The sequence below is a fragment of the Xiphophorus hellerii genome, chromosome 12, assembly GCF_003331165.1.
Source record: "Xiphophorus hellerii strain 12219 chromosome 12, Xiphophorus_hellerii-4.1, whole genome shotgun sequence".
Taxonomy (NCBI): Eukaryota; Metazoa; Chordata; class Actinopteri; order Cyprinodontiformes; family Poeciliidae; genus Xiphophorus; species Xiphophorus hellerii.
In genome coordinates this window covers 21,726,467-21,750,176 of record NC_045683.1, presented here as the reverse complement: position 1 = coordinate 21,750,176, position 23,710 = coordinate 21,726,467, and the positions used below count along the sequence as shown (strand labels likewise).

Below are 23,710 nucleotides of genomic sequence, written 5' to 3'. Positions count from 1 at the left end.
TTGGACAACTCTTATTTTCACTCTGTCAGAAATCTTAAGGACACCTTGTTTATGGTAAAATCATTTTCTTTCCACTTTGAGTGTAGTTCCAATGAGGCTTACAGTAACATTCAGAAGTTTAGAAATGCAGCTGTAACAAATTTCCATTAGTATGTTCTGCAACTTAAATCTTTTGTATCAGTCTTTTTGCTTTCATCAATCGCACCACTGTGACACGGTTAATATTAAGCGTGCTGATTTTCATTTGCACATACCAGCTGGAGTGCTGTCTAAACACATTTTAGCTGCTTTCTTTGCTTTCTGTGCCTTTTTGTGCTAACCCTTCTCACAATACTTTCAATACTTATTCCCTGCAACATTTTAACTTTTTACTTCTAACTTCATTTGTTGACTGATTTGCATGTATTGTTTGGTATGTGAGGATTACTTGGGTTATTGTGGACATCTGGTGTGAATTTTACCTCAAAGGGCCCATTAGACATATTTCAACAAAGAAAAACTGTTTCTCAGGTGTAAAACCATCCTATTACAGGTCTCTCTGTGACACAATACCAGCTACACATAGTGCAGAAAATTATCTCTTAAATTATGTAGCAAAAATAAAAAAATTCAGAGTTGTACAAATACCTTCACTGACATTCAGATAATCCATGTCTCTTTTTCTGCTGCAACATATTTCATTTCATAACAATACACCAAGGCCTTTCTGACTATCAATCATGAACTACATGACAGAACGACACCAAAACATCATTCTCCTTTTACTTTTCAGCATAAGAATAAACCGCTCTCCTGTTTACGGAGTCTGAGTTGTTTCGTGTGGATGATTAATAGCCTAGCAATGTGACGCTGGAGCTCCTACTGTAAGTATGCGACTGTAAGCAATCAGCGACGCCTCTCCATCCTCCTCCGTTATACAACTAAGCAGAAGGACGCAGCACTGACCTTTCACTAATGAGAACACAAATGGCTTTCTGCACCTGCTTTATTTGACATTCACAAGTGTAACACACACACACAAAAAAAATCCCAGAAACGTACCACTCTTGCCATGACTGAGTGGGTTCCTCTCCCTAGCCATTATCGTGTTATATGGTTTGACAAATGGTCCTCACCTTCACTGTAGGGCAGCGCGTTGCTGCAGCTGATTGGTGTTCAAGTGGTGCTCTTTGCTGCGAGGACAGGAGACTTTTACACCGAGTGCTTTTAAAATGTGATGGAGTGTACACCTGAGGACGGGAAGAGAGGATTCTTTCCATTTGTTGTTTTTTTTGTTGTTGTTGTTGTTACAAAAACCTTAAAGCAGTTAAAGATCTGATCACATAAAAATAACGCAACAGTATTCACAAGCACATGTGTGCTGGCAGCTTCCAAAGGTTCAGTTCAGAACAACATTTACATCACACAACACGTTTTACCAAACAGTATAAATTCTGTTAATACATCTGTGTGTCCAGCTGCAGATGGACATAGTAAAAGCTTTCAGAGAAGACGCGGCATTAAACAAAAATCAGGAAGTTTCACAGAAGACCATAAAGTAATGTAAACCGCCAACACCACAGTCAGACGCTGTGTTATTAAACCCATCGGCAACTCTTTACGACTCAACAACGTAAAGCAAGAACATTTTCCAGGAATTACTCAAAGCTGAAGACAAAACGGAACGAAACATTGTGTCTTGCAAACATAATCCAACCTCTTAAACTTCCCTGCACTTTGTTACAAACACAAACCACTCCAGTGTGTTTTAGTGGGATTTTATATAATAGATCAATACAAAGCAGAACATGGTTTTGAAGTGGTTTTTCAATATTTTTATGAATGCAAACCTGAACAGTGTGGCCTACAAAGGGGGGTCAGCCTAATTTTGTTTAACACCTCTAAGTAGAATATAGAGCATCCAAATTACTAAGAGTTCACTGGTGTGTAATTTTAAAAGAAGTAACATATCTACATATATTTTAACATCTTGCATAAAAATTAAGAGTATGTCTTTACTGCAAACCAACAGGTCCAGTCAGAGGACCAACAATGGGCGAAGCAGCTGAGAGGCCTGTGGTAACTCTGCTGCTGAGGTCTACAGCTCAGGTGGGAGAATATGCTGAGAGGATTCTTATTAGCTGCACAAACTAAAAAGATTCAGATTATTTTAGTTTTACTTCTCCATCTAACCTGAAGGAGACATAACCAGGTTTAGATTTGCAAAGCATGTATAGTTTTTCTTCCACAGCACAATTATGTGCGACTTTGTGTCGGTCAGTCATATAAAATGCCACTAAGTTACACTGAAGTATGTGGTTGTGAAAATAAAAAAAGCACAATACCTTAACCTAGTTATCATGTCAACTCACAGGCAGAACAGAACTGAGTCACATAGTCACAAGAAGATACTCAGCAGGTGAAGGATTGTTCCCCTGTATGTCAAACTCACTGACTATTACAAGTAAAATAAATCTGTTCTTAGAAAACAAATAGTTTTCAATTACTGAGACAGTGTTGACATCTTTGTGCTTTAAAGATCACTTACTGATCTGATATTTCTCCTGAAGGTAAAGGAAAATACATTACTCTTGTCTGACATCAGTGTGAGTCGAGGACAACAGTGTGTTCATGTGCTGAGGGACCGCCAGGCCGATGCCCCCAGCTGCTGGCCCGTCCAGCACAGAGCCCCCACCAAGGCCGCTGCTGCCGTCACAGCCAGGCTGGCCTTCAGCACAGCGCCGGGGTGTCTGCTGAAGTGGGCCGGGGCCATGCAGGCCAGCAAGGCAGAAGTCACAGACAAGGTGAAGAAAATGGAGACGGCCGTGTTGATGGCCACAATCTGACCGAACTTGGCGAAAGGCACAATGACGCAGAAGAAAAGAGGGACGGTGGAGATTGCTGTGGTGACGGCGCTGGACACTATGGCAACGCCCACATGGTTCACTGCCTCCAAAGTTCGCCTCTGCCTCTCGGCTGAAGGCTCCTGTAAGCAAATCACACAGAATAAAGGGTTGATTTAAGAGCATGTTCTTTCAGCACGGCGAGTCTCTTTTGTTCATGAGACATAAAGGTGTGTTTTGTTTTTTTTAAACCTTTTTAATTAAAAAGCTCAAATAAATTATTATAAAACTTACAGTGTCTTTCATACCCCTTGAACCTTTTCATATTGGGCTATTTTAACAACCAGAAACTTCAATGTACTGAAGTGGGTGAGAGACCAACAGAAAGTAGAACACAATTGTGAAGTGGAAGGAAAATGATACATGGTTCTCAACACCCATCCATCCATCCATCCATTTTCTGTTCACCCTTTGTCCCATTTTCCCAAAATAAAATTTAATGCAATCATTTTTTTACCCCTCCAGGGGGTCTTTTGTGGGCTCTAGTGTCCCTTATATGATAGTAGGCTGACAGGAAACGGGGAAGGAGAGGGGGAAGACATGCGGCAAATGTCGTCGGGTCCAGGAGTCGAACCCACGACGGCCGAGTCGAGGACTCAAGGCTTCCAAATACGGGTCGCGCTAACCGCTACGCCACCACGGCACGCCCGCAATCATATTTTTTCACTAAATTGTGAGCACCTGTGTGTGATTTAATCTCAGTATAAATCCAGCTGTTGTGTGAAGGACTTATGTTCATAAGAGAGAGAGAAAATTGAGTTTCAAGTTTAAAGCAAGATTAGATCATTAAAAATTATGCAAGATTTTGAATATCTTACGGAAAATTTTAAACCATTATCTGACAATGGAAAGAGTTTGGCATGATTTAAACCAACAGAAAAGGCAAGGAGCGCATTAATCAACGAAGCAGCCTATGATAACTCTGAAGAAGCTGCAGAAATCAACAGTTTAGGTGGGAGAATCTGACAGCAAGAAAGCGGTTGGTCATCCATCCAAATCTGGCTCTTATGGAAAGGCAAAAAGAAAACCATGTTGAAAGAAAGCCTTGAGAAACAGTTTTTTGCAGTTGTGCCCCCAACAAGCCATGTTGATGCTGATGCAAATTAAAACAAAAAACTGTATCTGAGGTAGAAAGTTAACACTAAGCACAATATGCTAGCACTATGTTTTTATTTAGGGGAAGCTGGTCAGAGTTGATGGGAAGATGCATGGAGCTAAATCCAGGACAATACTGTAAAACTCAGTAAAACCCTGGAGAGCAGTGCGGAGGCTCAGCTTCCAGCAGGACAACAACACTAAACATACAGTCGTAACTACAGTGGGACGGTTCTGCTCAAAGCATTCCCATGTGTAAATAAACCAGTCAAAGCAATGCAATTCTAAATACATGGCAACAAATTGATTCGTTTCTAGTCGCAAAATGTGCAAAGCCAGTAGAGACCAAGACAAACTATTGACAATGATGAGATTTTTTTATAAAACTTTAAGAACCCCACATATCGTTCACAAGAATGTGATCAAATCTGACAGGGTTCAGATTTGATCACATACACCGTGTGATTGGTCAGAGCTGTGACTATGAGAGAAATCTGTTTTCCCTTACAGAGTTGTGTCCAGGCAGTAGGGAAGCCGTCTCGCCAGCCAGCAGGTACCCCTCCACCAGGTGCAGACAGTAATCCACTGAAGATCCGACAAGTATTGACAGAGAAATCGCTTCCACTGCTCCCATCTCCCAACCCAGCCAATACATGACAGCCACAACCAGACAGATCACTCCTGAGGGGGGGGAAAAAACAAAACAACGAACAACCCGGACCTCGATACATCCACGCAAAAGGCTTCCAAGCACGTACATGAGCTGCTTCGTCTCTTACCTATAATTGTTATGAGCACCGGCAGCAGCAGCAGAGGATGCGCTGTAAACACAGACACGGCGGCCACACAGATCGCTAGAGAGAGCAGGAGACTCCAGAGGGCACTCTCCACACCTAAACACATCAGACCTCATTACATTTATACACACACTTCTCTAATCAGTTAGCAGAGATAAAACACTGAGCCGAATCAAACACCTACCTATAATTTCCATAAAGATCTGCTTCCAGTGCTCACATGTCTGGAAACCACGTTGGAGAGCCGAAGTCTGTGGGAGGCTGGCAAGCTGCTCCTGGATGAAGTTCTCCCACTGGAGGAAGTCTGAGTAGGTCTGAAAGGACGATTTCCCCTTGTATGTGGTCTTTGGAGAGGAGACGGTAGGTATGGCCGGTCAGACAGCTTTTTTTTATTACACATGCGGAGGGAAAGCTGCAAGATTAAAGGACTTACAGATTCAAAGGCCATGGACAACCAGCGGATCTTGCCGCCGTGCATTCCCACTGCGCCGTGGGAGAGCTGGCCCGGGAGGAGATTGGGTTCGGGGAGGGAGTGGCACTCAGGATGGAGCAGAGGAAGAACTGAGGAGAGCTTGTTGCCTGCCGGGAGCAGAAGAAACACCATCATCCTCCCCCTCGTCTTTTACCCTTCACACATATTCATAACCTTTAGAACATTTCCACATTTTGTCACTTCAGTGTAATTTGTGTAACAGGTGAGAAAACCAACACTGCCCATCATCCTGAACGCACCAGAAAGCATGCATGGTGCTGGGGGTGGCAGCATTATGCTATGGGGATGCATTTCTTTAGCAGGTACATGGAGGCTAAGTCTGAGTCAAAGGAGATGATAGATGCAGCTGAATACAGAGTAAAGCTGAGGAAAACCTGCTAGAGGCTACAGCTAATTAGACATTCTGCAATGTTAAGGTTATTATTAGTAAAATAAAAATACATACAAACATACAAATACTTTACTTTCTTTTAACTTTCATTTATACACTACTTTGTGTTGGTCTGTGGTATACAATTCAATAAAATGTGCATTTTTAAATAATAAGCGCTGACTTACAAAGCACTTTGTATTTCTTTTCCAACATTTTATTTTTTCACACATTTTATGATTATCTTTTCCTGTTAATTTAATGTGATTCTAAGATCACACACAAAGGCACTCAGAAAATCACAGTGTTGAACATACACTCAATATTTAATTGATTGCCGTGAGGCACGCAACGATTTGCCTTACTTCACATTTAGCCAGTAAATATCTTTGGGATAAAAAAAGTGCATCAGCGTTACGACTGTGTGAGTTTTACCTGAAGGCAAACACTGAGCTCCTCCCGGCTTCACGAGTTTTCTGTTTGCACCGACAGCTTTGCAGATTGTGCAGAGATGGCCCATTTCCTTGAAAATATCAAAGTCTGGATCCAGGATAACGCTGCCCTTTAGAAAAAAAAAATGAAATAATGTAAGAGAAACACTGATGCTGCGAGGTTTTACTAAATGTCTTGCAATATGGACTTGCAAATACAATTTAGGCAACTGTCATTTACACACTGGGGACAACATGGAGATCAGCATCATGCAGTGGCCCTCACCATGTCTCCAATTACATGGTTTTCCCTGTTCTCGCTTCGATTGACTCCCAGTATCCCGAACACGACGAAAACCATGGCCCCGGTGTCAACCAGGGGACGCACAGCTGGGCGACCACAAGCGCCGCCGCTGCACGGGTTAAAGCCAGACGTCTTCGATGCCTTTGTCTTGGCAGCGGATGAGGAATCTTTGAAAATAGAACAAAAGGAAAATCTTTCAACTGTGTTTGTTTATTCAGTGTAAAAATAGCTTCTCGACCAGAGTGCTGTGGGAAACAAAAAAAAAGCACAACTAAAAAAAAATCCTCCAGTGAGTTTACAGAGTGCCACTTCAAGAAGCTGCATTTCAAGAAGCTGTCATATCACAACATTTTCTCGAGTCACAACACTCACGATGTGGGAGTAAATGACAAAGACATGACAAGGTAGAGAGACTCGTGCAGTGTTTTCCTAATGAACTGAATAATCACTTTTATGTTGACAATGATCTCAGACAAAGATGCTTGCATACCGATGGGGAGGGGGATATAAAAAGATCCTTTTAAAGGTCCGTCAGGCCCAGAACTGAAGCCACAACCAGGTGTTTTGACACACAGCCTGCTGGGATGAGGTCTCTGATGGCACTGAGCAAAATACAGCCTCCTGAAGGCAGAAGGCAGATTTAATTTGACAGATATGCTGCTAAAGCCTCCAGAGAGTCTGTACTTGAGCAGAGGATTTGTTATTCCACCTGCTATTCTGCTGCGGGGACGCTGCAACATAGAAGGAAAACTCTTGGGTCCAGCCGTGGCGGGGATCGCACAAGCCGGACGTGATCATCCAGCTGGGGTAGGGGCGATACTCTCGGGAAACGCACACCGTCATTCTGCTGGTGTAATTTCTCTGGGGACGACTAAAAGCCTGTTCAGACAAAAGTAAAAGATTGTTTTGGCGGCACGTGCCACGAACGGATCGCAGAGACGGCTTCGTTTGCTCCCAAACCTGGAACGACGACACCTCGTCACGCTCCGTGCTGCACACTTTCCACGGCGACGGGATGCTGGTGTTGAGCGAGAACCTGTAGATTGTTGTGGAACCTCCTTGGGCCAGCTTCGACACGTACACAGTCAGCAAGGAGTCTGACACTAAGAAGCACATGAAGACATCAAGACCAGCGCTCTTGCATATGGAGGATCGTTTTTACCCTACCTACCTGTGTTGTTGGTGCTTGGGCTTGTTTTCATGGATGTCTGGGAGACAGTCGAAGCTGTCGTGCTTTGACTTTGCTGATGCGTGGAAAACCTCAACCCTGACGAGGAAGTATGCGTGTACAGCAGATGTGGTTTTTCCATGAACACCCCTAACGTGATAAAACGTGCCTTTAGGGCAGTACGTCTCAAACTGTTTGTAACAAGCACCACAGCTGGAAATAAGTTTCCATATACAAACATACTGAAACCGTTTAAAGCTGTTTTAGGCTCACAAAAGGGACCCGGAAAATGACACATAAAGGTTTTTAACCACAGGAACTGCAATTGTATGACTGCACTGCCACATCCTAAATACAAGGATGTGATTTAATTATGCACATCCTTTCCCTGAGAGGCTGTGAGGTCAACTTCAGGTTAAAAAATATTAACAGATTTATTTCTCTGAAGTCTGAATTTAAGTGGGAAAGTTCTGCAGCAAAATTCAACATGGCTGCCTTGCATATAAAAAAATATGAGACATAGTTTATTTTCTCTTCTGATAGTTTGCATCAAGTTAATTCTGTCCAGTACGCAATACTTCATAATCTCTCTGGGTGAGGGTTACTACAGTGTTTACATCAGTAAATGTTTTTGATATCATAAAACACACAATAGGACGTAGAGATTTTCAAAACTCATTTACACCGCATTACTGTTTAAACTAGACAGTTTATTTGTACTTCATTAATATTCTAGATTTTAAATGACAAACCTGGATTTATACTTAATGAAGACATCAATTATGTACTGCTGGTAGGATGTTACCTGCTTTAAAACCTTTTCAACAGAGCCTCTTTAGCTGCTGTGGCCTCACCTGAGCAGGTGGGGCAGGAGATGCCCTGACCACTCAGGTTGCTGCGCAGAGCCAGCAGCGTCTGAAGGTTTGTTTCCTGTCGGAATAGGAGGGGGGCGTGGGTGGCCGGCCTCAGGAGGCAGCAGCAGCCCGCAGAGAAGACCAGAACCAGGAGAAAGACACCTGGATGGGAACCAAGACAGGGACAAACAGCGGCAGCTAGAGAGGAGGGTCTGATTGAGCAACATAAAGAAACTCCTCAGGAACAACGATACAGAATGTTTACTGAAAGATGCTTTTCATTTCACAGTTTTAATCTCACCGGTTGAAACAAAACAGATGCAGATGTGGGCAGATTTAATGGTTGCCATGGCGAGGATGCGTAAAAATGCCCTCGTTCTTTTAAGCCCACTTAGAGGTTGAACTATTCCAAGGGGAAACGGGGCACTTGTTCATTAACCTGATGCATTTTCAGTTCTCTCTGATCTCTACCATGGAAACATTAACAGCTCTGTAAAAATGTAAGTGTTGTGAGAAACAAAAATATAATAATAAGAGGTGAAATTGCGTTTGGCTGAAGACTTTCCAGGTGGTTTTTGGTATGAAACAAAGAAAATGACCTCAGAGTCATTGTTAAACAATGGAGGACATGTGATACTGTTTTTCACAAAACTGAAAATTGGCCATCAATGGGAATTTCAACAGGATCTTCTGCAAATGTTATGGCCAAATTAACCCAGTAATTGCGCAAAGGCAAACTACAAACTAGAGCTAGATGCAATAGATCCATGACTGTGGCCTTCTCTGCCTCTTTATATGGTTTATGCTCCAGCCTTGAGAAGGCTTATAGAAGAGTCAGTGCTGTCCTGTTGGCAACAGGGGGAGCTGTACAAAGTACTAACACCAATAGTACTATCATCACTATAATGAAAAAGAAAAAATAAACATCAATATTAGTGTTTCTTCCTGCTAAATAAATGCTTTCAATTTTAAAGTTGTGTTTTCTACCATGTTTAGTGTGAGATTAATTTCCTGCAATAAAATATTGATTTATTCATTGATTTTTTATGACTGTTACATCTTTACCAGGGGCACAGACAAATGTGTCTGTGTTTCTATGTGCACCGAGTATTTTAATCAAGCGGCATCACTCTCATGGCTGCAGCAGAGTGAATTCATGTCATGTCTCACCTAAAACTGCTTTTCGATGCTTCACAGCCGGCTCAGCCACTAAGTGCTTCAGGCACCACTGGAGGTTTGTGCTCACCACACCCATCTGATGCTGTCCTGAGGGGGATAATGGTGTATCCACTGTCAGGGAAAGAATGGCTCCGTCGCTGTCTGTGTCACAGGAGCCTGACAGAAAGGAGAATGACCTCAGCGATGCAAGAGCAGCTGCGTTTTACAACCTGGAATCGTTCCCTGTCCTGTTTCTCCCCCACCATGCCATCCCTTCATTGTAAAGGAGATAATAATCTCACCTGGCTCCATGTCCACCGACAGAAGTGCCACATCATCATCCTCATCTGACAGAGGGCTGTAGCTCGCTGACAAGCCCAAAAGCAGCTTCACGCTTCAGGGAGAGGACAGTTTAGGGTCAGAGGCAGCTGGTTTGAGTGCAGCAAAGCTGAGCGCAGCCACCACAAATAACACCTTCCAACAAAGTAAGGAAATAGGAGCTCACCAGTTCATCCAGTCGTGTTCGTGAGGCTCCACATGCCGGGTCCAGATACACAGGGCTGCTGGCATCAGGACAGACACCCAAAGCCAGGCGCAGCTGACAATGAGGGCCATGAATAGGCCAAAGTCATGCACGGCTGGGATCTGAGTGTCAGTTAAACGCAGCACAGTGTAAAGAACCTTCAAACATTCAATTTGTGCTTATCGAGTGAAAATGGCTGTCTGCTGAGAGCAGCACTTCTATTCATCCTCTGCAGCGGAGTCATTTAGACTTCAAGCAGACATTCAGTTAAAACGCCGCGTTTCTCTTCGCCCGATTACCTGAGAGAAGGTGTTCGCGGCGTAGGCGGCCGCGGTCGTGAAGGAGGTGAGGAACGTCGCCCGGCCGGCCGTCTTTATTGTGTAGATCATTCGCTCCCGGGGCCGACGGAGATGGGAGGCCTGTCTGAAGGTGCTGATGAACACAAACACATCATCCACCCCTGAGAGGCGGAGAGCAGAAACACATCAGTTATTATCTGTGGAACGGTGCAGTTTGTTTTGTTAATATTACAAAACCCTTGAATGTTTTCATTCATCTGGAAAGTGGAATGCAAATCAAAACTGCATCCCTGCAAATATGTATATTTCAAACATATGTTGAAATAAAAAAGCTCGGCTTAGCATAAAGAATAGAAAGTATGGGACATGATAAATTTTTCAAAGCGGTAGTTTAATTTGGGTTTAGTTGTTGTACATTTTGGTCTGGTGGAACAATTTCACGTCTTAAACAGTTAACTCAGATATGAGCAGCTGTTAGGAAGATCCAAGATCCAAGAAGTAGTAATCGTTTTTACTGTTGTGGTAAAAAAAGAAAGTACATTCCATGTCAACCGTGCAGTTATAATCTGCATTTGGTCTGGCCTTTACTAGGTACTGAGATTATTTAATTATAAGGCCAAGTGTGCAAAACAAACAACGCACAGCTGATTCCAATTTGTTAATATTTAGTAAACACAGACAATGGCAAAAAAGTTACAATTGTGAAATATTATATGCAAAAACATTAGATGTGGCAAAAATATGTAAAACCTTTTCCATCTTAAGAAGGAATTATGACATTTGGTCACATTACAACCGCAAACTTTAACTTTAACTACGTTTCATTCAGATTTAATGCAACAGACACAAACAAAGTCGTACGTAATTGTACAGTGGAAGGAAAAGGCATGCATGTAATGGAAATCGCAAACCAAAATTTCTAGTGTGGCATGTGTTTTTATTTAGCTCTCCCTAGAACCACATTTGACTAAAATTACAGATGCAAGTCTTTTGGTGTATCTTTTTACCAGACTGAGATTTTTTTAAATATTTTTTTTATAGCCCCAGCTCAGTCTAATGGATTTCTGTCTGAACTATTCAATCCCAGTTTGTGCTGTATTCAGCTTCATCCATCTTCCCATCAACCAAACCAGCTTCCAATGTCCAAAAGAGCATCTCCACAGCATGTCGCTGCCATCACCACCTTTCACTGTAAGGATGGTGTATTCATGAAGGTATTTTTGTCACACATATGCACTATTTTGTGTTGGTCACATCAATTCCCAATAAACTACAGCGACGTTTGTGATTGAAGCAACACAAAATAGGAAAAAATTAAAAGCGTTAACAAGGCACTGTACGAGACATCTGATGCATCTCAGAGGAAGTTGAATCTTTGATGTTTGAGTTAATTTTTTCTGACAGCTTTATTGATTAAATTATATAGATTTTTGTAAGGAGCTAAAAGAATGTTAAATTTATCTGAAAAATGTCACTCAAACATTTTGAGAACAGCTGAAACCCAGTGTGCTGGTCATATAATCTTTACATTCAGTCGGCTGCTGGACAATAGTTTTCACTGTCGTTGGTTCATTATAATTGATATAAAAGAGCATTTGCAGCTTAGGCTCAATCAGCTTCAACAAAGTATACACAGTCCAGATCTATGTGGTAACAATTTGATCAAGTTGGCTTATTGAACATCCTTTTTCCACTCAAAAGAGAAAAATCTTTAATTTCTTGTGTGTTTTGGCACATATCACTTCTGGAAAAGAAACCCACCAAGCTGAGCAGAAGCCCAGAGAACAAGTGTATGTCAACACTAACAAGCAAAACTGAAAGTGTTCTGCTTCTCTAAGTAGCTCTGCTATGATTTTCTACTGGAGTCGCTTTTTATCAGCAAATAATAACCAAAACCAAATCTCAGCACCGTTTGATGTACTCTAATTAAGTTCTCTATATTTGAGCCAGTTTTACAGCTTGAGGCCCTGATTGACTTCACATTTAAAGTTCGCTAAATAATCATGTTATCTTATGCTCTCAGTACATGGTCAAACATTGCTTTAATAAAGAATATAGCTGAGACTTTTTCCTACTTTTAAGAAGCTATTAGGCAGAAAAAGTTTGACCCATTGGAAAGATTTTTTGCCTGTTTTGCCTTATTTTTGCTCTTATGCTAATCTAATTAAAGGCTTATATCTGCTGAACAGAGCTGTTTGTAGAATATTTTCTCCACAATAAAAAATAAGCAAAAACATACTTTAAACAAGATCCTAATAACTTACCAATCCCAATGATAACAAATGCTGCGACTCCATTGAGAATGCCTAGGTACCTCACCCCGAAGACAACGTGGTATAAAAACAGAGCCATCAAGCAGCTCAGCCCAATGGCGGCGAGTCCAAAGAACGTCAGAAAGACTTCAAAGAGAGCAGAACTTGAGCTGGTTAATATTCCAAGCTACTGTATGAGTACAAAGAAAAATGAAATGGGAAACTGCTCCTACTGTACCAGAAAACGAGGTGAGGATATAGACAAGCACAGTGATGCAGACTCCGCTGATGACAGCCAACATCATATCATTGTAAAAGGTGTGTCTGACTTCATCATCAAACAGCTCCGTCCCTCCATACAGCACCTTCACTTCACTGTAAAAGGAGGTGCAAAGTAAACAATCTGCAGTGGTAATATGTACTGCGAGGCTTTTAGTGCTCCAAACACCTTTGTCTCTGACCTGGTAGACTGCTTGGCCAGCATGCCTGCATACTGAACCACAAAGTTTTTGAAGCGAGCTCTCTGCTCGTCTCCTCGGTCCTGCAGGGAGTAGTAAGACGGCAGGGGAGCCCCAAAGTGGATCTCACTGCGCAGGAGAGCCGAGGAGAGACGCTCGGGGGACAGACTTTCATCCACGTACCAGTAGAACTGTGGGTGGGTGATGGCCAGACTTAAGGAACCTACAACAAAGCACCAAGAGATGAAAGCAGGTGATAGGTTAGCTCGTTTCAGGAAGTCTTTGATGACACAAAAGATTTCCTACTCCTTGAACTCTGACATTTTGTCAGATGGTAACCACAACCTTCAATGTATTTCACTGGGGACTTGCGAGACCAACACAAAATATCACAAATAACTATAGAGCAAAATTAAAAGCCCATGTAGCTTTTAAAATATATTTCTTTTATATAAATACTACTCTTAAAATGTGGCATGCAGTCATGCTCAACCCATTGAATGAATACTTGGTAGAATCACATCTCTGCAAATACAGTTTCAAGTCTTCTGGGGTATGACTCTACCAGATTTCCACATATGGATTGAAATGCTGTGTCTTTTGTGCTTGTAAATATCCCAGATTGACAGATTACACAGCAGTTCTCAAGTGTTGTCATAGATGGTTAATTGGATTGTGCTCTGGGCTTTGAGTGGACCGTTTCAAACCACAGCTTGTCATCTAAATCTAGCCACAGTAACTCTCGTTCTGTGATAAGGGTTGTGGTTTTTCTGATGGAGCCCTAACCCTAATCCTAACCCTCACAGTATGATGCAGCCACTACTATGCTTAATTGTGTTTTGAAGGGTCAGTTTTCCACCACATATAGTATTTTGCATGCAGGGAAAGACATAATTTTGGTTCAAGTCCTACAGGTGCGTCTTCTTCCACCTTATGGTTTTTTTCTAGGTAGAGTTCACAACAGATTGTCATACCTGAACTGAAGATCTCTGCAGCTCCTCCAGAGCTGTCTTGGGTCTGTATCTTGTTTAATGCCCTCATAGCCTATAGCTTGTCATCACAAGCACAACTGCAATTATTAATGGTGTGCATTAATAAAATTGCATTTTGTTTGTAGAGAAGGTTTAACACCTATTTATAATTTTCACTTCATTAGAAGTTCTACACTTTTTGTGTCGGTCCATGACATAAAACCCTAATAAAGAATACAAAAGTCTGTGGTTTCAACATAAAATCACGTGAAAAAAGCTCAGTGGGCATCTGAGCTTTTGCAAGGTAATGAACTGGGACCTTCACGCTGACTCACCTTGAATATCAGCCAGATCTGGGCCCATGCCATCGTAGTATATCTTCCCCGCTCTCTCACTGGGGTAGAGGTAAGACAGAAGAGAGCTGGGTGGGGAGCAATAGGACGGCCCCAGAGGCAGATCCCTTAAAATCTCCATAGGTTTCCAGCAGAACTGATGAAACTGCGAATGCTGCATGAGGAGACGTTCTACATGGTGGATCGTCTCCAGGCGCTCCGGAGTGAAGATGTTGTGCTCCCCTTTCCCCTGAGCCACAAACACCAGCTCGATCCTCCACAGAGCCTGGCTCTGCATGTAGTAATTAGGAGCAAATCTGCGCTTCCTAATGAGTGGAAGGGAGGAGTTTCCGTCCCATAATCCCTGCTCCTCTTCACCTCCAGGACTCTTGTCCCTCCTCACCCCCTCCTGACTTGAGTCAGCCTCAGTTCTTGTTTCTCTGGCTTCTTCTGTTTTTAAAGTGCTACCTGTTTGAAAGGAGGACTTCACTTTCTTCCTCTCTGTCCAGTTGAAAACTCCCCTCTCCGCCAGCTTCTCCAGGACAAGCTCCTTGAGTTCCTCAGACTCCATGTCATCGACGTCCCGCCTGCGCCTGTCCCAGGACCCCAGCTGAGACTTCACAGCGATGGTGAGAGCATCAAAGCGTTCAGCTGAGAAGTGACTGTGAACCTCAAAGGCACTGTAGGAGAGGTCTATGTCCAGAGGAGGGCAGTAGAGCAGCATGTAGGCAAACAGGGTGCAGGGCATGAGGAAGGCCACCCCTAAGACCACCCCGCTGGCCCAGGGTTGTGTGTAGACCCACCCCACTCCCCTCCACAGCCCACAAACCCCTACAGTCCCCGAGAAGCAGCCATGCCCCGCAGCGTGCGCCACCCCGTCGTCCTCCTCCTCCTCTTCCTCCTCATCACCACCCCAGCTGGTGCGAAACAGCAGCGCCTCGTCCTCCACATCCATGCTTGCACCTGTGAGCGACACATTACACCACCTCATTATTACTCGCTCGCAGCTCTTGCAGCGAACGCGAGGGTGAAATAGATGTTTGAACTACGAACTGTTGACACAAGTATTAGGCAAAATGAAGGACAGGGGAACCTCCAAATCTGTCCTGAGCAAGCAAGGGTGTGAGGGAATTAAGTTTGTTCTAGAGCTGCTGTGAGCCAAGGTCCTCCACTGCTGAGCTCATTAGCAGAAAATTAAAGGAGGGGGTGAGGTGGAAATGGGGTTCAAGGGCTTAGGAAAGAAAAGAAAGAAAAATGTTGGCAGCTTTCTGCTTTGAGATGCTGCTCACAAGAGCTTGGGGTTGAGTCAGGGTAAAAGCTGCGATTTTCTTCCTCTCCCTGTCAGCCCTTATCACCTGGAGAGAGTCCACCAGTGGCTGTCAAGGTGTGTGTGTGGGTGTGTGTGCGTGTGTTGGCGTGTGTTTGTGTGTGTGTAGAAAATTAAATAATCTCACCTGTCTAATTACTGACAGAAAGAGCAAGCGGGGTATTAGAAACAGTTGCTGGCTTATCTCCTGTGATGGACAGGTCTTGCCTAATGGTGTCAATGGGTGCCTCTTATTTAGACTCTGGTGCTCATGATATGCTGCTGCAGATGGTTTGCATTCTGATGGCAGCGAGCGTTCTCCAACTGCGGCAATTCATCTGCACTCTTTAAGGCCGCACTCTAAGGTCAGTCAGGTGAGGCACTGAATCACGATTAAGTGTGAACAATAGCTGAGCTCCGCTCTGCAGCTGAAGTGAAATCCATCATAAAAAGAAATTAGCTGTTTGTATTGCTCGATATATACCACAAATGATGAAGAAAGCGGAGACAAAGGTCTCTTCACAGACAAACCTTGAATTCATAATTAAATGAATAGAAAATAAAAGGTCAGCCGATTTAGGGACTTTTATTTTGTGCTCTGAAGTCAGACTGAAGTTCACACCGGGACCGTGTTCGGTTACTCAAAGTGCACCAAGGTCTTAAAAACGTCAAGACGTAAAAACCACCAATATATTGCCCTTTAAAATGAGATGCGAGAGAAGGTGACAGATTTAGAGAAAAAAAAAGCTGCAACACTTTTCTCTCACCCAGAAGGACTAATGAGGCAATTTGGAAATGTAACATCATAACCAACAGTTATGATGTAGAGATGATTTAAACCATGTTTTTGATTAAGTCTAGATGCATTAAAGATAATCAAAGCTTTAGTATGTAACTGGTATTCACAAAAAGGTTTTTGATACATTTCTTAATATTGTCACTATGTTGTGACATCATAAGAGAAAATCTGTTTAAAAATAAAATCAAGCTCCACCATAGCAAGATGAGATCCTGCAACCAGATCCAAAATCTGCTCTTTGTGGAACTTTGTCCTCCAAGATGTTCAGCCCTCGCCAATACCAATTATTACATTTGCTCTTCAGCAGGTACGTGTTGCAAACAGGCAGTAAGGGCAATTCTGTATTTGATCCTGTATTTACAAATAAACATGGAAGAAGGCCATTAGCTGCTGAAGTGTTTGCAAAAGTCATAGTGTACAGGACATGTTTACCCAGGTCTGACATGGAAAGCTGTGTCAAATTATCCTTAAATGATTACTCAATTGAAATTGCAATTGTAACATTTAAACTAGAAAATATTTTCCTCAATTTGTTTAAAGCTGGTCTTTTTGTTCAATTCAACTTTTCTTCGGGACCCCGATTCTAGATATTATTAATTTTGTGTATCAATTTATTAAAATATGTCACGGTATTTCAGCAGCAGAAAGTATATTTTTGTTTCTCTACTTCAAATAAAAAGAATTACATTCTGCTATACATATTTTAAAGTCTATGCTTGTACAAATGCAGTGATATCTTACGACTACAGGCCACCGAAACAGTTTCACTCAAGGTCACCATTACCAGGAGACTCATACCAACCCATTCATATTTCACACTCCAGTTAAAGCAGACAATGTATTCATGTTTCCAGTGGAGAAAAATCTCCCACAGTGGGACAAAGTCAGACTGCAGTTCACTGATAATGCGGCGGCTCACGGACATCTGTAATGAGCCCATCATTAAAAGTTTTCGCTCTTCACTTTCAGAAAGCTTTTAATATCAAATGTCCACACGACTCAGAAGGGCTAATGCTGTTTCATGCCACATTTTCTCCTTTTATGTAATAGATAATAAAGCCTTTAGAAATGAAAATTGAGAGCTTCACACTGAATCCAATATTCTATAAAGGACACCAATTTTCAGCTATTTTCAACCACAACCGTGGTTCATCTGTTTTATTTTTTTTTAAATTAAGAGAACGTGGACTTTTAAAAAGGGGAGGGACAGCGTTAATGTGAACTTTTTGAACTTTTAAGGGAACAAATTTATTTATGATTAAAGTACAACTGCAATTATTGAGTTATTTAGCAATTTTTTTCAGCTGCTACTTGATTACACAGCTTCTAATTCTGAATTAACAAGGATAAAAGAGCTTGTACCTCTTCAGCCTTTCCATTTAGTCAACACTTTGTCAAACCACCTTTTCTGCAGCTGCGGGTCTTTTTGGTTTCTACTTTCGAGGGACTGAAGGTTTTCTTTCTTCAATCCGATTGGGGAAAATCTGTGAACATTAATTTTCAGCACTTTTATTTGGACAAACCTTTGAAAATCAAGTATCAATTATTTTTCCCCCACTTCACTATAATGAGCCACTTTGTTCTGCTGGTCCATCACATAAAATCCCAATAAACACTTATTGTCTGTGGTTGGAAAATGGCAAATTATGAAAAATTTCAATAGGTATAATTACCTTTACAAGTTGCTGTATAATTTTCTGTCCTTGGCTGCGGTCTGAAGGTAGAATTATCCGTTATCTGCAATCAGCAAAAACCATTGCTGACAAATGTTTTATGTACTGCAATATGCAAGGTACCTCGACAGAGAAGATCAGTTATGTGATATTTCCAAGACAAATACGTGTCTTATAATTCTTTATTGCCTGCCAATGAAACTGACTACAGCTGGTGGAGTTTGATGATTAGATCCTCCTAATCCTGTTATGTTTCATTTCTGTCTCTCTGCCTTGTTTTAATAATGCCACTTCTACTTCTTGAGTCGACAGGAGAGAACAGAAGGCTCCAGGACTAGCGCAGCGACATAATGAGAGGAGTGGAACAGAAAGTGGAGAGGAGAGAACAGCTTGGCTAATGACCACTAAAGTACACAATCCTGCATTTATCAGCTGTTCAATAGCAAAGATATTAATAACGGAGGACAAACTGGATTAGAAGTGTACAGTTACATTTCCACAGCTCCATTTCTTTCCACATCCACATCCAATTTGATGTGCTGATTTCCTGGAGCCATTGCGGAGTTTCTGAGAGTCGTAAGTGCATGTCAGTCGTTACGCAAAGCTTTGCGCTACCCTTCATCTGTCTCCGTGAGTCTACCGACACCTGCCAGTGAAGGGGAGCAGAGCTAATGAGAGTGATGCACGGCCTGAGGGACGCATCCGTTCTCCCTGTCTGATGAGTCTGATGCTTCTTCGCATTCAAGAAAATCAAGCCTCGTGCACAATAGTTATGAGCAATGCACAGCTGTAAAGCACCGCGAGCGCTGCGGAGCCGTGGTATAACTAATGTGTTTACAAGCCGCCGGATTTGTTCAACATTGCTGTTTTTCTGCAAAGATTAAGAGAACACGGTGGATTTAAATCCTCATGCAGGTGAGGATTAAAGCTAGACTGCAATTTGACTTCCCGCATTGTTTGTTGGGATAAAAAAGGAGCTGCCTCCCAGATAACGCCTGGATTATTAAAGCTATTTTGTCATTAGTGAATCACCGTTTTGTGTTTTTCCTTAAAATGCGGCACCTGGATCTAAAATAGAACTGATAAATGCATGAAGCAGAACGAAGTGAATCTCTGTGCATGTTCCGAGAGGAATGAACATCCTCTTGTATAATGTATGGTGTGTTACTGGATGATCTTGCGCACCCTCATGTTGGACTCACTTGGGAACTTTTTCTGGAGCTTTAAATATATATATATATATATTTTTTTTCTCCAAAGTTTTGTAGCTCAGGTGTTCATGCTGTATCTGTCTTGGTGTGGGAAGAACATGAGCTGCATGTGAGGAGGCTCTTTGTGCAGCGTAGGAATGAAGGCGCCGATGAGCGAAAAAGAAAATCATAAGTCTTAAATATTTAATCTTTTAGGCGTGTAGACACCATGAAAATTAGGCAGCAATTTTTCTCCTCATTTTCCAGGGCAGCAAAAGCAGTAGGACGTGTCTTTAAATCTGCATATTTTATCCTTGTGGGTTTGCTGAAATCAACTTGGCATCAAAGTCACAGATGCATCTCAACAAACAAGAATATCAGAGTTCATCAATTTTGCTCAATAACTGAACGTCATATTGATTCATAAAAAAAAAAAGAAAGAACAAGACATTTCAGGAACTAATTTCTGTTAATTTAGATAATTCTGGCTTACAGCTTGAGAAAACCCAAAATTATAAATATTACATAATAAGGAAGGATTTTTAATACAGAAATATGCATGTCTCTATGGATATTTCCATATTACACTCAGTACTTGGTCATGGCTGCTTTTGAATGAATTACTGTATCAAATCAGTGTGGTATAGAGGAAACCAGATGTCGCTTTAAGAGCATCCATCAGTTTGTCTCCGCTGTTGGGTCTGGTGTCTCTCATCTTCCTTCCCTGTAGTCGTTTTCTCCTTGAAGGCGGTAAGGAAGTTGTGGACTTGTCTCTGGTTCCTGAGAGTCTTAACACCAGGAATACGACAGGTGGAGTCCATGTTCTGCATACATCCGTGAATAACTTGAGGCCATTTAAGATTTTACTTGCGTTCCAAACTCTTGGATTTGCTTTAAAATCCCTTCAAGTCTGTGGTTATTCCCATTGCTCATGCATATTTTCCTAACAGATTTTTTTTTAAACTTCGCATTAATATATTTTGCAGCACTCCGAGAAAGCAGTTTCTTTAGTAATGAAGTCTTGTTGCTTAGTATGCTTGCATATGACACCAATGACGGCCTGCAATACGACTACCAACTCATTTCTTCCCACATTTTTGTTGTTCACAACACAGTATTTCTGTATTAAAAAATGCTTTCTATTTGGTTTTCAGAAACTGAATGTTAGATCTGCACTAGCATGTAACCCATAATTATGAAAAATAACAAAATGAAATGCTTGCAGTATGTACACTGGTAGCTTCCCTGTGCATGTTTTTGGTTCTTTTAAACAATCTGAAAAAGGATGGTATTCATCAAAGGACAGGACATCAAGAAAGAAGTTAGGAAATCCATCCAGATGTGTAGAGTTACAGAGATTAATAGATTAAATAACTGTATGTAAGCATAGATTATTATCTGTAACAATATTTTAACCAGAACCTAAACTATCATGTACAGCTGACATAAATTTGGTCAGCGTGGTCAGGAACGAGCCAGGAATCATCGAGGCACAGAGACGATGTAGAAGCTGGCATTGCAAGTTTTCATTCAAGAACATTTATTGTTACGAGAACTAGCTGCTCGATAAACAAGTCTAAATGCAAGTATCTTTTAATGATGGCTGACCACACAGACAAGGTAAAGGGTCATCTGCAGTAAAGTGGTGTGTTCAGATAAGATAAGGATGTTGTCTTGTGGTCACAGTGCGTATCCAGATGTGCACTTTAAACTGGGAGAAGTAGAAGTGGAACACTAAACTCAAAGAATGCTGTGCCATGTGGAAAGCATGTTGATGGTGGAATCATAATGTGGGGTTTTGCAAAAACAAAACAAAAAGAAAGAGCCGATCTCCAGATCTTAAACCAACCAGGTGTGCCATGGGAAGAATGAGGCAGATCGGATTTCTGCTTCTTCCCAATGATTGGAGATCAGTTTTAGCAAAGCAAATAAAACCTATTTACTTGTATGTCAAACAACAAATCTAAATCAAAGAAAGCCTGATCAAAAATCCATCAGGGACTCCACCAGAATCTTGTTAGTGACTAAGCACTTAGTGAAGCAGCAACAACAAGGTGTAATTAACCAATTGCAGGGTGTGGTGTTTTTTTTAGACCCGATTAATGACTTGTTGTTACAAACCCGTGTGAGATCAGTTACTACTAACTAATTAATCATATTCAAGTTCCTCTTGGCAGGATATTTCAATGATGTGGGACATTAAAAAAAACAAAAGGCCTAAAAACCAACCCCACAGAAACTCAGACAGGAATAATTACTTGTCTTTAAATCTTAAAAGTCGGTGTCATGGGGATGAAGCAGGAGCCTGTAGCAGTGCCAGCCTCTTGAATCTTTCAACTATCCCTATTTTTCTCGGTCTCCCTGAGCACTAGATTCACTTTCTGCCTTTCACTCTGCTGCTCTTCTCCACCCTTCAATCTTTCTGCTTTTTCTCTGCGTCTTCCCCTCGGAGGTGAGAGATTTTTAACCTTGCCTCTGACGACAGCTTTAAACCTCCCTCCCACCTCTACCTTCTTCAGTTTATCTCCTCTCCATCTTATCTGATACGGACACCACATGCTACCTCTCTTGCCCTCCATACACACACACGCACGCCCACACGCATACACACTCAGGCTGATGTAAAGTCAGGTGGAATCGCACCCAATTTAAAGAGGCATTGATTTCCCCCACCAGTGCTCTATGAATACATTTCTTATGCATGAGCACCCAGAATGATGTTTATATTCGGCGTGCTTTCTATTCTCCACCACGGCCTGAGTGTTATGCTTCGACTCAAACTCTCAAGATCCAATTTGGGCGAACAGAGGTGCTCGTTTCTCTCATTGTTGATGAATTGCTGCTCACGCTGCTGGAGGAGCAGAAGCAGCATGCAAGGTGAGTGAAGCATGGTGGAGATGAAACATTTATACGTTTCCCCGTCCTTACAGTCTGAATAAACAAAAAACCGAGTAAGTAAGCCCTAAATTTGTTTCAGTTTTTCTTTATCGGCTGCATAATTTGCAAATTAAAACACACAGTGACACTTATTAACCCAAACTTTTAGTGATTTATCAAACCAATTAGCTCACATTTGTTTAGCAGGTGAGTGCACCCAGAAGTCAGCTTATTTGCATTTCCTGAATAAGTAAAAAGCAAATACCTTTAATGGCGAAGGAAGACTTACCTGAGGCTGATCACACAGGAATCACAGGTGGAGCGTTCAGGCCTGCCTGGTCCACTTTTATAAAGCTGAACTTGACCTCTGCAGCTTCATCTGCTCCATGCGCCGATATCTGAACATGAGGAAAAAAGAAAAAAAAAAAAAGATTAAACTGCTTTTTTTTTGACATAGTTAATAACTCACAAGGTAATAGAAATAGATCCACCCAATGAGCCCTTATAAGAAAATGCCACACACACAAAAATAAATCCACTTTCCTCCCTCACTCGGCTGGAATCTCCTGATTTAAACACCCAGCTCTTATTCTCCTTCAATGCGCCCAAGTCCTTTTCCTCCTGTTCTGGTGCTTCCCTCCCCTCCTTTTCTTACCCGGTTGTCGAGGCGACAGAGTCAGTGAGAGACATTTCTTCCCCAGAAGCTCCCCTCACTCTCTCTCTCCCTCTCCTTTCTCGTGGCTTTGTTCAGCACGCTCTGCTGGCTGGCCCAATAGTGAGAGAAACGCGGCTCAGAAACCCCCACACACGATGATGCTGAAAGGCAAAAAAAAAAGAAAAAAAAAAAGAAGCCAAGCGGGGTGTTTTTACCTCGATAGAAGTGTCACTTTCAGGGAATGAGTGCTTATTTGATCGGGTAGAGAGGATCATGTTACAAGAGCTGCCTTGATGCAGCAGCAGAGCCCCCTCTCATCATGCTGGAGTTGGTATGGTCTGGTCCAGACTCAGTTGGTGGGGTGTGCTATAAGGGGGTGATCAGAATAACTGGCTACAGTGAGGGGCAGATTAAAATTACCAACTGATCAGGGTTTATTAGCCCACAAGTAAATTTTTCAGAGAAGACAAATCACTTCCATCTGCTTCTCAGGTTGCGTTCAGCACCTGTAACAGGCTTTAAAGAGAGCAGTGATTGGAGTTGTCATGTTTAAAAACGCCAAAAAATACCCTGTTTCTGACTGTGGCGCCCTCACTCCACCTGCTCTCGTCTAACAGGAACAAGGAGCTCTCCAGGTTTTCTCCAACATCCATCAAACCCCCTTTGTTCATGTGCAAGCCGGACTGATCACAAGGTAATAATTCATCAAGCAAAGGAGAATCGGGGCGGTCGCTCTGAAGTGAGACTTCACAACCACAAACAAAGCAGGTTCGGTGGTGCACACGACCACAAACGTGTGTGATAAGAGTTATAACATATCTGA

General features: G+C 42.1%; 1 protein-coding gene across 4 annotated transcripts; it reads right to left on the bottom strand.

The window, feature by feature from the left end:
* Positions 1 to 967: 967 nt before the first annotated feature.
* Positions 968 to 23,633, bottom strand: disp3 (dispatched RND transporter family member 3). Of its 4 annotated transcripts, none has more exons than XM_032578107.1 (23): positions 22,758 to 23,633; positions 22,522 to 22,630; positions 18,166 to 18,229; positions 14,391 to 15,350; positions 13,088 to 13,307; positions 12,865 to 13,001; positions 12,639 to 12,773; positions 10,375 to 10,535; positions 10,058 to 10,197; positions 9,855 to 9,946; positions 9,565 to 9,729; positions 8,395 to 8,556; positions 7,544 to 7,690; positions 7,333 to 7,475; positions 7,082 to 7,251; positions 6,863 to 6,993; positions 6,355 to 6,539; positions 6,073 to 6,199; positions 5,208 to 5,353; positions 4,959 to 5,118; positions 4,757 to 4,870; positions 4,486 to 4,658; positions 968 to 2,965 (listed from the first exon to the last, which is right to left on the bottom strand). In XM_032578107.1, the coding sequence occupies exons 4-23, from the start codon at positions 15,340 to 15,342 to the stop codon at positions 2,609 to 2,611; spliced, it is 4,017 nt and encodes a 1,338-aa protein (XP_032433998.1). In that variant the 5' UTR covers positions 15,343 to 15,350; positions 18,166 to 18,229; positions 22,522 to 22,630; positions 22,758 to 23,633; the 3' UTR covers positions 968 to 2,608. The 4 variants fall into 4 exon arrangements, with proteins under 4 accessions (XP_032433998.1, XP_032433997.1, XP_032433999.1 ...); XM_032578106.1 differs by having other exon boundaries at positions 22,888 to 23,633; XM_032578108.1 differs by lacking the exon at positions 18,166 to 18,229 and having other exon boundaries at positions 22,888 to 23,633.
* Positions 23,634 to 23,710: the final 77 nt, after the last annotated feature.